Below are 13,728 nucleotides of genomic sequence, written 5' to 3'. Positions count from 1 at the left end.
AAAACTAATTAATTACCAATGATTAATAAATGATTAATTTTTTATTGATTGATAAATAATTGTGCAAAGTTTCAACTTGAGCTAAGAATGGAAAATGGGAGAGACCACATTTGTAACAGGCAGGCAGAACTAAAAGACAACATGTTAAGCTATATAAATTGTATTTGAATTTTTTGTTTATGACTGGTCAATATTTACACTGTGTAGTCAAAATAAAAGGAAATAAAGCATACAGTATTTAAAAGAATTCAAAAGACAAAATAAAATTATGACAATAAGAAGTTGTCTTTATTTCTATTGGTCACAATTTAAAGCCACCAACTGAAGACTATTCAATGGAATAAGTACATTGTACTTTATACAGGCAAGTCTCTACATTGTACTTTATATAGGCAAGTCTCTGCCTTGTACTTTATATAGGCAAGTCTCTACATTGTACTTTATATAGGCAAGTCTCTACCTTGTAGAACTGATCAAGTTTGTGTACACAAAAATATTTCTGAAACTTTGACAATGGATGAACAAGGTGTGCACAGTCATAGTTCTTTATTTATTGTCAGCAATAGTCTTTGAAATAGTTTCTTTCATTCACATCAGTTTTTTCTCAAATTGGTGGAAAGAAGTGGGGTTAGTATTCCACTCAATAGCATGCCTGACCTCAAACTGTATCAGCTGTGTGGAGAGGGACAGAACTGCTTTGTAGGGAACAACATTCTGACCATAACCAACACCCAGGCTCTCAAAACTCTTATGACACCAGACGAGTTACCTCACAACTTTTAAATATGAGGATATATAAAAACAAAGTATCATTATACAAATACTTTTTAGAATATATCTATACATTTCATTATTGATAATATTTGTGCCATAAAATATTCAATAAAATAATCAAAGATAGTAAAAAATAAATAAGATGCAAAAAGGAAAGTCAAAATTGTTCATGTATCAATATAATTAAAGTGCAGTTTCTTTGAATCTGAACCAATTGTGACATGAGTTCTTCATCTCAAAAAGATCATTAAATCACAATTGTTTTTTATCAATGATGTGGAAAAAAGTTGCCAGAAACCATTAACATTTAGCTTCTAGTATCAAAGTTTCAGGTTTTGATCATAGTAGGGACACTGGACACTAATTTATAAAGTGATTAATTCAGGGGAGAGAATCAGTATAAATCTTCTTAATTTCTTTGGTCAAAAAATTAAAAAAAAGGCAACAACTGATAAAGTCAACATTAAAGAATTTGAATGACCTTTTTTAAAAAAATGATTCAACCTACATATACAAAATGTTAGATGTCAAACTGTCATAGAATCAAGCTTACAACAAAAGAATTTCAAAATGTATTTTTAGTATGAGTTTCTTAAACATGAGGTAGATTTGGGGAAATCTAAGAAAGTATCTCACAAACTACAACTCTTAAAAGCAAACAAAATAATTTTTATGACTATATAATAACTCCATCAATCAAATACTACACAAAAAATAAATGACAAATGTACAATGAATTCAATCTAAACATAATCACAATTATAAGAAATCACAGGCAAATATTGGTTGGCATATAACAGTTTATATCAAAATATAAAAGAAATTGAGATATATGTTATATTAAATTTTAATTATGCAACTTTTCATTAAATCAAGACTCTTTCTTATGTTAGATGACATACATTTTTAACAGATGAAGACTTGACATAGTGTTACATGAAATCACTTTTTACCAGATCAAGATCTAATGTAATTGTTAATGTTACACAACTTAGTAACAACTTCATCCATTTTTCAATTGTTTTCACCAATAAATCTTATTAAGATCATAAATACATCATTATATTTTCTCAATTTCAACAACAACATGTGTGTCATCATCAATTAGATTAAATTCATTCATTCAATCAATTTGGGGGACATAATGTTGTCCACTAATCTTAGGCTTAGGTACAACTATGATCCTTTAACAGATTTAATCATTGCTTCCAAAGTGTCCCATTGCTCATTAGTCAGTGCTTTCAAATCATTAAACATACCAGCACTACAAGGGTACTCACCACCATTCAGTCTTATAACCTGCACAGGAATAAAGATTCATTTAAAAGTTAGAAATACATTCTTTTTTAAATCTAAAAAGGATAAAACTAGTGGTACAGCATGGGTTATGCAATAGAAAGTTCTTTTAAGTCTATGGACAGACCAGATATTTTTACTACAGATTTAAAGACATATCTGAATGAAACCAAATTTAACTAATGACATCAGCATAGGAAAGTATTGTAGCTAGTGTGCAGGCTGCATAAAACCCTGATAAAATATCAGCTACAGAAATTCTTTCTCCAACACGTCTACAACACCATTTTCTGGTAGTAAGAAGAGAGAATCTCCAAAAAGGTAAATAATGATTTGTTTTCGTTCAGATTCATCCAAGTAAAAAAAAAATTATGGGTCAAAATGAAGTCAAATAATCAAGAGGCAGCACTGGCAAATTATAATATCTGAGGGACATTCAAGGTACAGATGGTGCACGGAGATCAGAGATGGACGTGTTCATTTTTTAAGATCATCTTTATGCATCTCTGTTGCTGACTTTTTTTTTCACACTTAAGTTTTTATAATGAGCTGCAATAGTAGGAAGATATTAGACAATCTGAGACTAGATAGTTCAGAAGAATCACATTAGCTGAGACATTTTAAAATGTCTTCTTCAAAAGTTTTTAGTCGATATTCTTACATATGACTCTTGCGAAAAGGTCTACATTTTACAAGGTCTTACTAGAAGATGAAAAGATGTCTACTTTTGTTTAATTTTTGATTAATTGGTAATGGTAGAGTTTTACTAATGTTCAGACATGTTTTGATAACTACAATGAAAATAAAACTTTTTTTTTTCACCCCAGTCCCCCTCACCTTTTTGTGAGAACATCACGCCCCACCTCACTGTTTTTGTGAGGACATCACGCCCCACCTCACTGTTTTTGTGAGGACATCGCGCCCCACCTCACTGTTTTTTTTGTGAGGACATCACGCCCCACCTCACTGTTTTTTGTGAGGACATCACCCCCCACCTCAGTTTTTGTGAGGACATTGCCCCCACCTCACTGTTTTTGTGAGGACATCACGCTCCACCTCACTGTTTTTGTGAGGACATCGCGCCCCACCTCACTGTTTTTGAAGTGCTGGATTAATGCTTGTTAGCAGATTTTTTTTTAACTGACTAGACATTGCAATTGTTATTGACCTTTCTTCTTTAGCTTTTAGTCTAGCTTTTAAAACCAGTAATGCCTTCATAATTCTGATAAAGCATTCTACATGAATACATTTCTATGTCCTTTTTTATGTTCAAAGAACTTTCCACCAATGTGTTAGAAAACAATAAGATTGAAGATTTCACAAAGGTCTTTAGATTTAGTATGTTCATCTTAAGAGAAATACCTGGCCATTTATCCAAGATGAGTAATCACTCAATAAATAACATGCCAGGTTAGAAAATTCTCCAACTTCACCAAGTCTGCCAACTGGAATCTTTTGGATCATTCTGTCTGTGAACTGACCAGTGGGATCAAGTCTACTAAAAGCACCCTGTAATAAAAAAAAATATATATGAATTTCAGTTTACATATGCATCTAAATATGTCGTTATTGGCTAATATAATGTAGTTGTGATATTTATTTTTACACATGAATTGTGTTTATGTTGTCTTGACTCTTTCACTTCCAAACACTTCTGGTAATGCTAGTTTTTCTACTCTATCCTGCTAAGCATTCTATAAATGCCATGCTAAAAAAATACTTGTCATAGGCTATTGTAATTATCTGTTGGTACTGCTAAAGTGGTTTCTTTAAAAAGAGAAAAGCTGGGTTACTAGTCCAATGTCCAGCTGGCTATAACTTAATTCCTGACTTGGTCAAGAAAATAAATGTCTCAAACAGAACTATACGGTACAATGTATTAGTGTTGAGTATGTTCTCAATAATTATCTACTATGACACCAAAAATAATATTTTTGTAACAGAGCATCATCTAATTTCTCTTTAATCTTAGTTTTACAAATTTAGATGTATACTTGACCTTGGTTTCAATGGGTCCTGGAGAGATCACATTGAACCGCATACCATATCGGGCCCATTCTACTGACAATGACTTGGTCAGTGCTTCCACACCAGCCTTAGCACAGGCACTGTGAACAACAAACCCAGAACCACTGTCTGCAAAGTCTGCAGAGACAGCAAGGAAAACTGCACCTAGAACGAAATGCCTATTTGTTAAAACAAAATTACTAACAAATCTAGTACCGTTAGCTCTTTTCTAAATAAAAAGATTAAACATCTACCATTGATTTTTTTGTATTCATTTAAAGTGATACTTTATAAGTGAACTGGCTTGTCCTTCAGGTCACAATAAATATTGAAATAGTTATAAAGAAATTTATTTATTTGATTGTTGCCTCATTTAAGCACTTGCATATTTTTTCTAGTATTGCTAGTAATGCTAATTTTATACAATAACTTTTATGCCTGATATGAATGAGAGAGATGGTACTATTTATAATTTCTGGACCTACATTTTCTATAAAAGTAAAGAGAAGTATACCTTTCAGACTTTGCAATCTATAAGGCAGATGATGTAAAGCTCATCTGTTTCTATAGCAGACGGTTTAACAAGGGTGTCACGTTACCAGCTAATGACCAACTGTCGATACTTTCCCCAACTAATGTTAGGTACCCATCAGAGTAGGGTGGACTCAAGGGCACAGTAAAAAACCCAAAATTCAAAATCCCAGTATTTATCAAGATTCGAATCTGTGACCTCTCAGTTTGGAAACCAAGTGCTTTACCACTCAGCTGCCTTGGCCACTAATTTTCTATAGCTTACTATAAAGAAATAATTGTTAATGTTTCATTTAGGAATTGGTATATTTTTTCTAGTATTGCTAATTAACAGCAATAACTTTTAAGCAGGTTAAGAGTTAGAGGTGTGCTACTGTTTATAACATCAGGGTCTTCAGACTTGTTTTTTTCCTGAAAGTAACTTCTTTTCCTCTTCAAAGAAATGCTATAACATTGAAACATAGACGTTTTAGTTTAAACCAATTTATATTAAATTGTCAAACTTCTCTGATGGACCATTGAGTCTAGCAGAGGTAAAGGTGCCTTGCAAAGGTGATGTCATAAAAGTATGTAAAAACAAAAAGTAAAGCTCATGTCTTTCCTTTCTATTTAAGACACATTAGTTTTGTTTAAAATTGATGGGTTCAAATTTTAATCTCTAACTGGAAGTTGTGTTGCAATATGCTTGGTGTCAACATTCAACTCATTGATAGGATATTGAATTTGTTATCTATTGTAGGCTTTGAAACATTATCAGACTAATTAAACTATTTGCTGGTCATTTTTTTTATTTCCCGTTTGAAACACATAAATCTTCTTTAATCTACATAATATCTTTAAAAAAACATATCAATCACCTTTCTTAGCCTTGATAAGTCGTTTGCCTATATCTAATGTAATGTAGGCTGTTCCATTCAATACAATATTGATCACTGTGGTGAAGGCATTTGGTGATAGACGCTCTGATGGAGTAATGAAGTTACCAGCTGCATTGTTAACAATCATATCAGGGAGACCATACTTAGATTCTATGCTATCAAACACAGATTTAATGGCTGCTGGGTCTCTAACATCTAGCCGGAAATAAGCAACCTGAAAAAAAAGTCTTATGATTTTAATTTTTGTGGTTTCCATAAACTTGAAACAAGATGTATTGAAAGCATGCTAGAGGGTTTTGAGGAGTTGAGATTTGGAGGAAACTTCCCTCTAATTCATTCAGTTCACCTTGTTGGTCTTCTATCCTTATCAATGAGGATGACATTTCTGTGTTTTTGCAAGCAGCTGTTGAAGCCTATTTGAGCAGAGAATATCCAGCTACAACTTGGAATGAATGTAGCGGTGACAGATGTTTGTTTCTGTTTCAATGTTTCTGTTCTACCACTGCTTCATTTGGTTAGTTAGTCTAAGACCAATTCTTAAAGTGCTAAACAAGATGTGTTCAGAGAAAATGTTTGATTTTAATATGATTTAGAATTATTTTCTTTGGCCACCTTGCACTCTTGTCCCTTTGCTTAGATGGCTGAAGAAAACTCTCTTTGCAAGAATCTTATGTGTGGCCTATTCATTAAGATGACATAAGGATGATAAACACATTATAGAAAAACACTCTGTAGTACTTCTGTGTCTGACAGTTCATTTTATTACCATTTGATGATTACAATTTTCCTGCAACAGTTCAAGATGACGTGGTTAGGCTCCCAAGCAAGTCTCTACTGTCCACACCTCATCTTTTATAAACTAATAAATTGCTGCCACATACTCTTCCATACAATACTGTGAAGTTGTCCTAAAATGCACTAGCCTTGACAACTTGCAGGCAGATCTATTTCTTGACTGGTATTTCCAATAGGGGAAGGATCGCAATCCATAGCATTTATCTTCTGTGAGCTGACAGACAAATGACTTAATAACCTGTCTTTTTTTCCTATGTTTAGGGTGACAACAAAGTTTGATCTAGAGCAAAGTCAACAGTAAAACAATTTCCACATTCTTGATGATTAAACCTTTGATCCACCTGGAGTAGAAGAAGCTGACATGAGTTCAGAACATTATATTTACTCCAGCAACTTCATTTTCCCTTAATGCATGACCTCAGAATAGTGGAAAGCATAAGATATTACACAAGATTCAATAGTATGGGATCAGGACAAAACCCTGTTTGACTTCATTGAACTCAAAATGTCTCTTTAACTTGAATGCCATCATGGGTTCCAATACCCAATAGCTGTTCAAGATACGAATGTGATTTCCTGATTTATGATTGTAAAATATATTTTTTCCATACTATACGCACATAGATTTGCTGTTAACATTGCACTATACTTATCAACACAAAATATTTGTGAGAAATAATGAACTTGAATAAGCAAATCCCAATCATGCCTTTATATAAAGGAAAGTGAGTGGCAGCAGGTATTACTAACACTTTGTATTTGACTAGATCTAGAAGCTTTCTAGTCTCAATAGCAAACTTAACTACAAAGATTGTTTTTGAATTGTACAATTTTGGCTCACTTAACATAATCCATTCTACCAGCTTTTTTTCATATATATATATATATATATATATATTTTTTGTTTTTTTTTAATTATTTTTATATAATGAAGATTGACATTACTTAATTTAATATATAAATGTTGATAACTGATTACTTCATTTCCAGATGATTGTGAGATTTCTTCGGAAGTTTTTTCAAGCTGCTCTTGGCTTCTGAAAACATAAAAAAAAATGTTTGGAATATTAACTCTTTCTCTCCATAATTATTTTCCATGTTCAGACAGAATTGTTCATTTAAATTAATTGTCATGAGGCCATCTCATGTCACAAGTATGCAAAAAATTAATAGCATCATATAGAGCCTTTTTTTTTTTTAGCACCCACTCTTTAAAAAAATTGTTTTTGGTAAAAACACATTGAAAATGAAACAAATCTTTATGTTTTCTAAAGGGAAACTATTCAAGATTAAATTATAAGCAATTAAAACATGTTGGGAGGAAAGAAAAAAAACATCTGACTATTTAAACATCAACAATAATAATAATAACAATAATAATAATCTTTATTGTCCGTATGGAAATTTGTCTTACAATTTGTGCATTACACCAAACAAAAAACATTATAACTATAAGAAACCAAAGTGTACATTCACACCAGATTCACTCATAATTTACATGTGACAAAGTTTATATCAGATTGCTCTTATGTAATGAATCGATTGCCAAGAAAAAAAAAGAGTTTTTATGTCTGTTTGTCTTTGCTATCTGTGTCTTGTATCTCTTTTGTGATGGTAAAATCACAAAATCCTGACACAAAGGGTGATTCTTTATTTCGAGGATCTTGTTAGCTTTTTTATAGATGTTTGACTCAAACAACTGCCCAAATTGGGTTTGTTTTTTTCCAATGACTTTACCAGCAGCATTTAAGATTCTGTGAAGTTTATTTTTATTTTTAATGCTCAGATTGCCATACCAGGCAGTGATATTGAAACTTAGAATATTGCAGATGTGAGCATGATAAAACATAGCCAAGGCCTTTTCGCTAACATTAAACGAGGACAGTTTTCTTAGTAATCGTAATCTTTGCTGCCCTTTTTTGCTGATATAATCAGTATTTGCAGTAAAATTTAGTTTATTGTGTTGGATAGTACCAAGGTATTTAAAGGTTTGCACTGTTTCAATAGTCTCTCCAGCTACAGAAACAATATCATTTTCCTTCTTTTCCCAACGAAAATCGATTATCATTTCTTTGTTTTTTTTTACATTTAATAATAAAAAATTATCTTTACAGTATTGATCAGGCTGAAAGAATGGGGTCAAATCAACGATGGTATGGTTTTAGGAGAGAAAGAGTTAAGTGTCATTCATTACTTTAAAACAAGATAGGACATAGTCTAATATTAGTTTAATAGACACAAATTTATAAACAAATGATCTTTATTTACCTGCTTGCAATTATTACTTTGGCACCTAGTTGAGACAGATTCAGAGCAAGCCCTTTTCCTAAACCTGTTGCTCCACCAGTTATAAATGCCAGTTTGTCTTTGAATGTGCCAGGGGGTAACATAAGTGAAGTCTTGGCCGGGAAATATTTGGAATGTTCTACCAAACATGATACTGATGTGCTGAAATGTTGATTTTGAGTTTTGCCTGTATCTACCTGTAGTACAAACATTCAGCTAACACATTTCATATATATCTTAAGCTAATAATATAAATAGCTCAAATAATATTTAAAGAAGTGTCAAATTTAGTTTAAATATAAATGTATATATTGGTACACACACAATTTTTGGTTGGCTACCTGGTTTTGTGGTATGCACTTTAGACTGACATCCCAATGATTCTGAGTTGGAATCATATCAGCCTTTAACCCCTACCATCCTGTAGGATGTTTGAGCTAGGATGTAATATATTCCTTTTATCTGAAGGAATGGCAAAAAGATGTAAAACAAATAATAACACTCAGCAACTTAGTAACTACCAGGGTTGAAGAATGGGCATTTGACAAATCTTGAACTAAATTTAATACCAGGAGTTTTTATAATCAACACTAACTAGATCTATTGAAATCACTTAAAAAAGCAATGACCAAGTCTGTTTAGTAATTTAGTTTAATTGAAAAATTGTAAACTCTTTACACTTTAGGCTATAAGTTTAGATATATAAACTATATAGATATAGTCTAAGTATAATATAGATCTAAATCCTAAATCTAGATCTATTTCCTATGCCTACTATAGGCTACTATAATACATATAATTTATATTATTATATATACTAGACTCTTTATACTATATATGGTCTCAAAGGTTGCCATGGTCAGGGGTGTCAATGGGGATAAGCTCCCATTGTGTATAAAATACTCCTACTGGCATGCGTCTCAAACAGCCTCTGACAACTAAGTCCAGCACCTGGCCTGCTCATGTGGTTTAGATATTAAGCCCAGCCAAACTGCTCTTACTAACAGGTGAAGGGGTGAAGGCCGATACCTGGCGCCACAAAACCGAAAGCTTTGTGCAGATGAAGCTCGTCAGCCTAGTAAGTAAGGAGAGGGGTACTATGACTTCAAACCCCTGCTGCCTTTAGGTACTGAGGCTTCAGGAGACAACCTCGAGGAAAATTCAGGAGTGAAGCCCCTTAGGTGCTGGGAATAGCAACTATGACATTCCTCCAGCAGCTTCTGCTACTATGCTGGTGCCAAATGTAATGCGAAACGTTCCTTTGGATCTCATAAGCAAGGTCGAAAGAGGGACCATGACGCATTGGCTACCCATGACCCTTTTATCTAAGGCCCAGGAATGCGCCCCAGAAACTCTGGTGCTGCTGCAAAGCGGCTAAAACAACACAGAAGACAACAGTTACAGGTTATAAATCCAACTCATATATTTTCTTTTCACCATCTGCGTCTGTACTCGGCAGTGGATTTTCTTTTGTCTCAAATGTGTATCCCATGACCTTTGTGAGTTACCTCCAGCTGTCTTGTTCTGAAGCCACATGCAACCAGGTGCTCTCTTCTATGTCAGCTAAGGCAAGTTGGCGCCTCTTAAAAATGAGCATTTTAGCATGTCTTGTGCCAAAAACACGGAGCACTATTTCCAGACTAAGCACTTCTCATACAAAAAAATTCCTAATAAATAAACTAATTACTTTAAATACACAAATCTATATATATTATTGAAGAGAAATGAATGAACTAATACAATCTTATGGAATTTATTTGAAATATTAACATAAAATTTATTAAAATAAGCCAAGCTAATTTGCATAATTTATGCACATAAATTTTCAAAAATGTTTTTCCAAAACAGAACAGAACTAAAAAGGTAAGAGTTTTTTAAGAAGTTTTAGGACTGAATAAGCCTTAATACTTGTGTTTAGGGAAACGAGGCACATGGAGACCCTTCAGACACTTCTGTCACATTATTTTACTTCTTTTCTCCCAACCCACCCAGGTACCATGGAAACAGACACCATCTTTACCACAGTGACAGCTACCTATTTTTGACCCAGGGATCTTTTTTTGAGTTGTTTTTTTTTGTCAGAAATTTGCCATTATATTTATTAATCTCCCTGACAAACATTTAAACTAAATTGATAGTAAAAAAAAAGAGCATCAAACATTCTAAGGGTTGCTAATCCCTTGGTACACAAATGGGTTTTCTCTATCCAGCTCCTCACTCTTACCTCTAAACCCTGTTACCACGAAAAGACATTGTCAACACATACTAGATCTAGATTTAGTACTAGTGTACACTTAGATCTAAAGCTTTCTGAACCTCAATAATGCACTGATTTTTATTATTATTATATTTCATCAATATCACTGACTGACGTTAAAATTTTCACCTGTCACTAGCTAACTTCAAAAAATCAATACAAACACATTATCGCATAAAAACAGCAAAGGAATTACAGTCTACTAATGTGTAAAAATAGTAAGAACTAATCTGATTTGCTGATACAAAACTGGCTAGCCAATCCTGTGGTTGGAAACATCGCGGCCAATAGATCGGCTGCTTCGTCTTTTTCGCCAAATAGCCTAGGACCGATAGATCGGCCACGCCATCTTAAGAAGGTTAAAGTGTTTCCATGGGGCACCTCTGTTATGTCGACCACCTTTTAGTTCACTAAAAAAAAAACTGCATTTGGCATACGTTTGTCTCCCATACAGTGAAAAGAAAATCTAAATCAACCACCTGCAGACAATGGTTAAATGCTTGCCCTGGGGCTGCACAGCCATGGGAAATACTGCATTCATCACTAATCTTCGGACTCAAAGACAAGCCTAGGCTTATTAATATATTTATAGTATATATATGGCACAAACACATAAAGAAACTAGTTCTAACAGATTATAGATCTACAAATCTGTCAAATCTAGGCTAGATTTAGAATAGGAGTAGCTAGAATGTTAGATATAGATCTAGCTAGATAATACTAATAATACTAATAGTATATTACTATATAATTAATATATAGTTAATATACTTCTTCGTTATTTATACTATAATTATAATATTATTAATATAGACCAGTGTTTCTCAAACTGTGTGCCGTGGCACACTAGTGTGCCGCCAAATATTTGCAGATGTGTCGCGGGAGTTTTCAGAACGCCACACGTGAAGCGTTACACAGGTCAGCCTAATATTAAATGTTTATTTTACGTTGCAACATCACCACTTGTAACGTCCAGTAATAGTAGTCCGCACTCTCCCATTTTCTCTGCCCTGCAAAATCGTATCGCTCCATTTTGGCGGAAAGGGGTGTTAACCATTCAGGTTATGAAATTTTCCAATATACTTATATTATTACAATGACAAAAATGTAGGCCGCCTAAGCAGACGCACAGCAATTTGCAATTTTTGAATTGGTAAGGATAATAATAATCGATGCGTTTCATTTAAATTTTTTAGGTGTATGCTTATAAGAACAAGTTACCACTAAGCGTTATTCATTGTTATCCATGGAGAAATATGTTAGCAAGAATGAAACTACGAAAGCATTAAATGAAAAGCAAGGAACCAAACGAAGGTACAAAGAAGATTACATCGGATATGGTTTCATATCTTCTGGACCTGAAGATGCTCCATTGCCATTCTGTCTGATCTGCAATGCAACTCTATCGAATGAGGCGCTTGTTCCAAGCAAATTGAAGAGACACTTGGAAACAAAACATCCAGCTGTAAAAGCGCTACCGAAGGAATACTTAAAAAAAAAACATCAGGGCTCAACAAAATAAACAAGCCAAGAAACTTACGAACTATCTAAAGCTGCCAGAAAAGGGATTGATTGCAAGTTATAAGGTTGCTCAGTTATTAGCAAAGCGCAAGAACGCGCACACAGAGACTGAATCAGTCATTGCACCAGCTTTAGCAATAGTTGTTGAAACTATTCTAGGACCCGATGCCGCTGAAAAAGTTATTAAAGTTCCTTTGTAAAATGATACTATCTCGCGCAGAATTGAAGACTTATCGTCAGATCTACAAGATCAAATCTGCGATCAAATCAACAAGTTATATCCTGCAATAAGCTTATATCTTCATGGTTTTGTGAATTTGGATTTTCAGTACTAACTGAAATGAAGTCTAAGAAAAGAGAGAGACTTCTTACAATAGACGATGAAATGCAAGTTTGTCTATCGACTTAGGAGCCTCGATTAGATCGCATTTCCTCTCAAAAGCAGGCACGCCTTCCACATCGAATGTAATACTTAAAAACAAGTCAAATAATTTATCATGTTATTATAAAACAACAGTTGCTCTTCGTGGTGTGGTTTTTTACTGTGCCGGCAGACAAAAAAGTTTGAGAAACACTAATATAGACTCTTGTCTCTAGTAGTTAGGAGATCTCAGTACTCAAGACACTCAAGTCAATTCAATCATAGTGACATAGTTAATGATCAATGAATGTCTATTTTCATATTTTATTGTGTGCTGTACTAAATATATCATTTATATTATAATATAAGCTTCTTTTAAGCTCTCAAAATTCCACAATTATTTAATTTAGATTATGATGATAATTATCATCATTATGATTATTTTATCGGATCGGCCAACACTCAGGCACTCACTTGGTCCGACTTGGAGTTGGACTTGGACCGACTTAGTTGACTCACAGTGCAAAGTTCAACTTTAAAAATAAGTCGTCTAAGACCTTAGAAAGATTGGAGTGAACTAGATATCATAAACAAGTTAAAAAGTATACATTAAACTATTTCACATAATTCTAAGATATGCTAATCTCTTAGACTTTTTACCAAAAGTTCTTTATCGTTGAATACACGATTATGATATTGTTGAAATAACCTGGTAGCAGCTGATCGAACACACCGATGGAGAGCCATGTTTGTTTATCAAGTGAACAGTCATTACTCATAAGTTAGTGAGGAGTTTAGTTAAATTTTATTTACCTTTATCTATTATAAATTTATAACAAAATTAGTTTATTCATCTTTATATTTAAATAAAAATTGTTAATATTAATTATATTATAGATAATGTTGTTTTTTTTAAATAAGTAGAATAATCTTAAATTTGTTTTTAAAATATAGGGATCCCAAGGGTCATAACCCTCATACTGGAAGTCTTTCATTTCTACTTTCATTATCTTTAAACTTTC

At 33.3% G+C, this 13,728-nt stretch overlaps 1 protein-coding gene across 1 annotated transcript; it reads right to left on the bottom strand.

Moving 5' to 3' along the window:
• Window positions 1-144: 144 nt before the first annotated feature.
• On the bottom strand, window positions 145-13,501 carry LOC106053809 (2,4-dienoyl-CoA reductase [(3E)-enoyl-CoA-producing], mitochondrial-like). Its single transcript, XM_056035842.1, has 7 exons — window positions 13,367-13,501; window positions 8,550-8,764; window positions 7,261-7,318; window positions 5,466-5,700; window positions 4,070-4,242; window positions 3,433-3,579; window positions 145-2,073 (listed from the first exon to the last, which is right to left on the bottom strand). The coding sequence occupies exons 1-7, from the start codon at window positions 13,451-13,453 to the stop codon at window positions 1,951-1,953; spliced, it is 1,038 nt and encodes a 345-aa protein (XP_055891817.1). The 5' UTR covers window positions 13,454-13,501; the 3' UTR covers window positions 145-1,950.
• Between the last annotated feature and the right edge of the window lie 227 nt (window positions 13,502-13,728).

This window comes from Biomphalaria glabrata, chromosome 7 (assembly GCF_947242115.1).
Source record: "Biomphalaria glabrata chromosome 7, xgBioGlab47.1, whole genome shotgun sequence".
Classification (NCBI taxonomy): Eukaryota; Metazoa; Mollusca; class Gastropoda; family Planorbidae; genus Biomphalaria; species Biomphalaria glabrata.
Note: the sequence above shows the minus strand (reverse complement) of the source record. Positions and strands in the feature narration are given on the sequence as shown.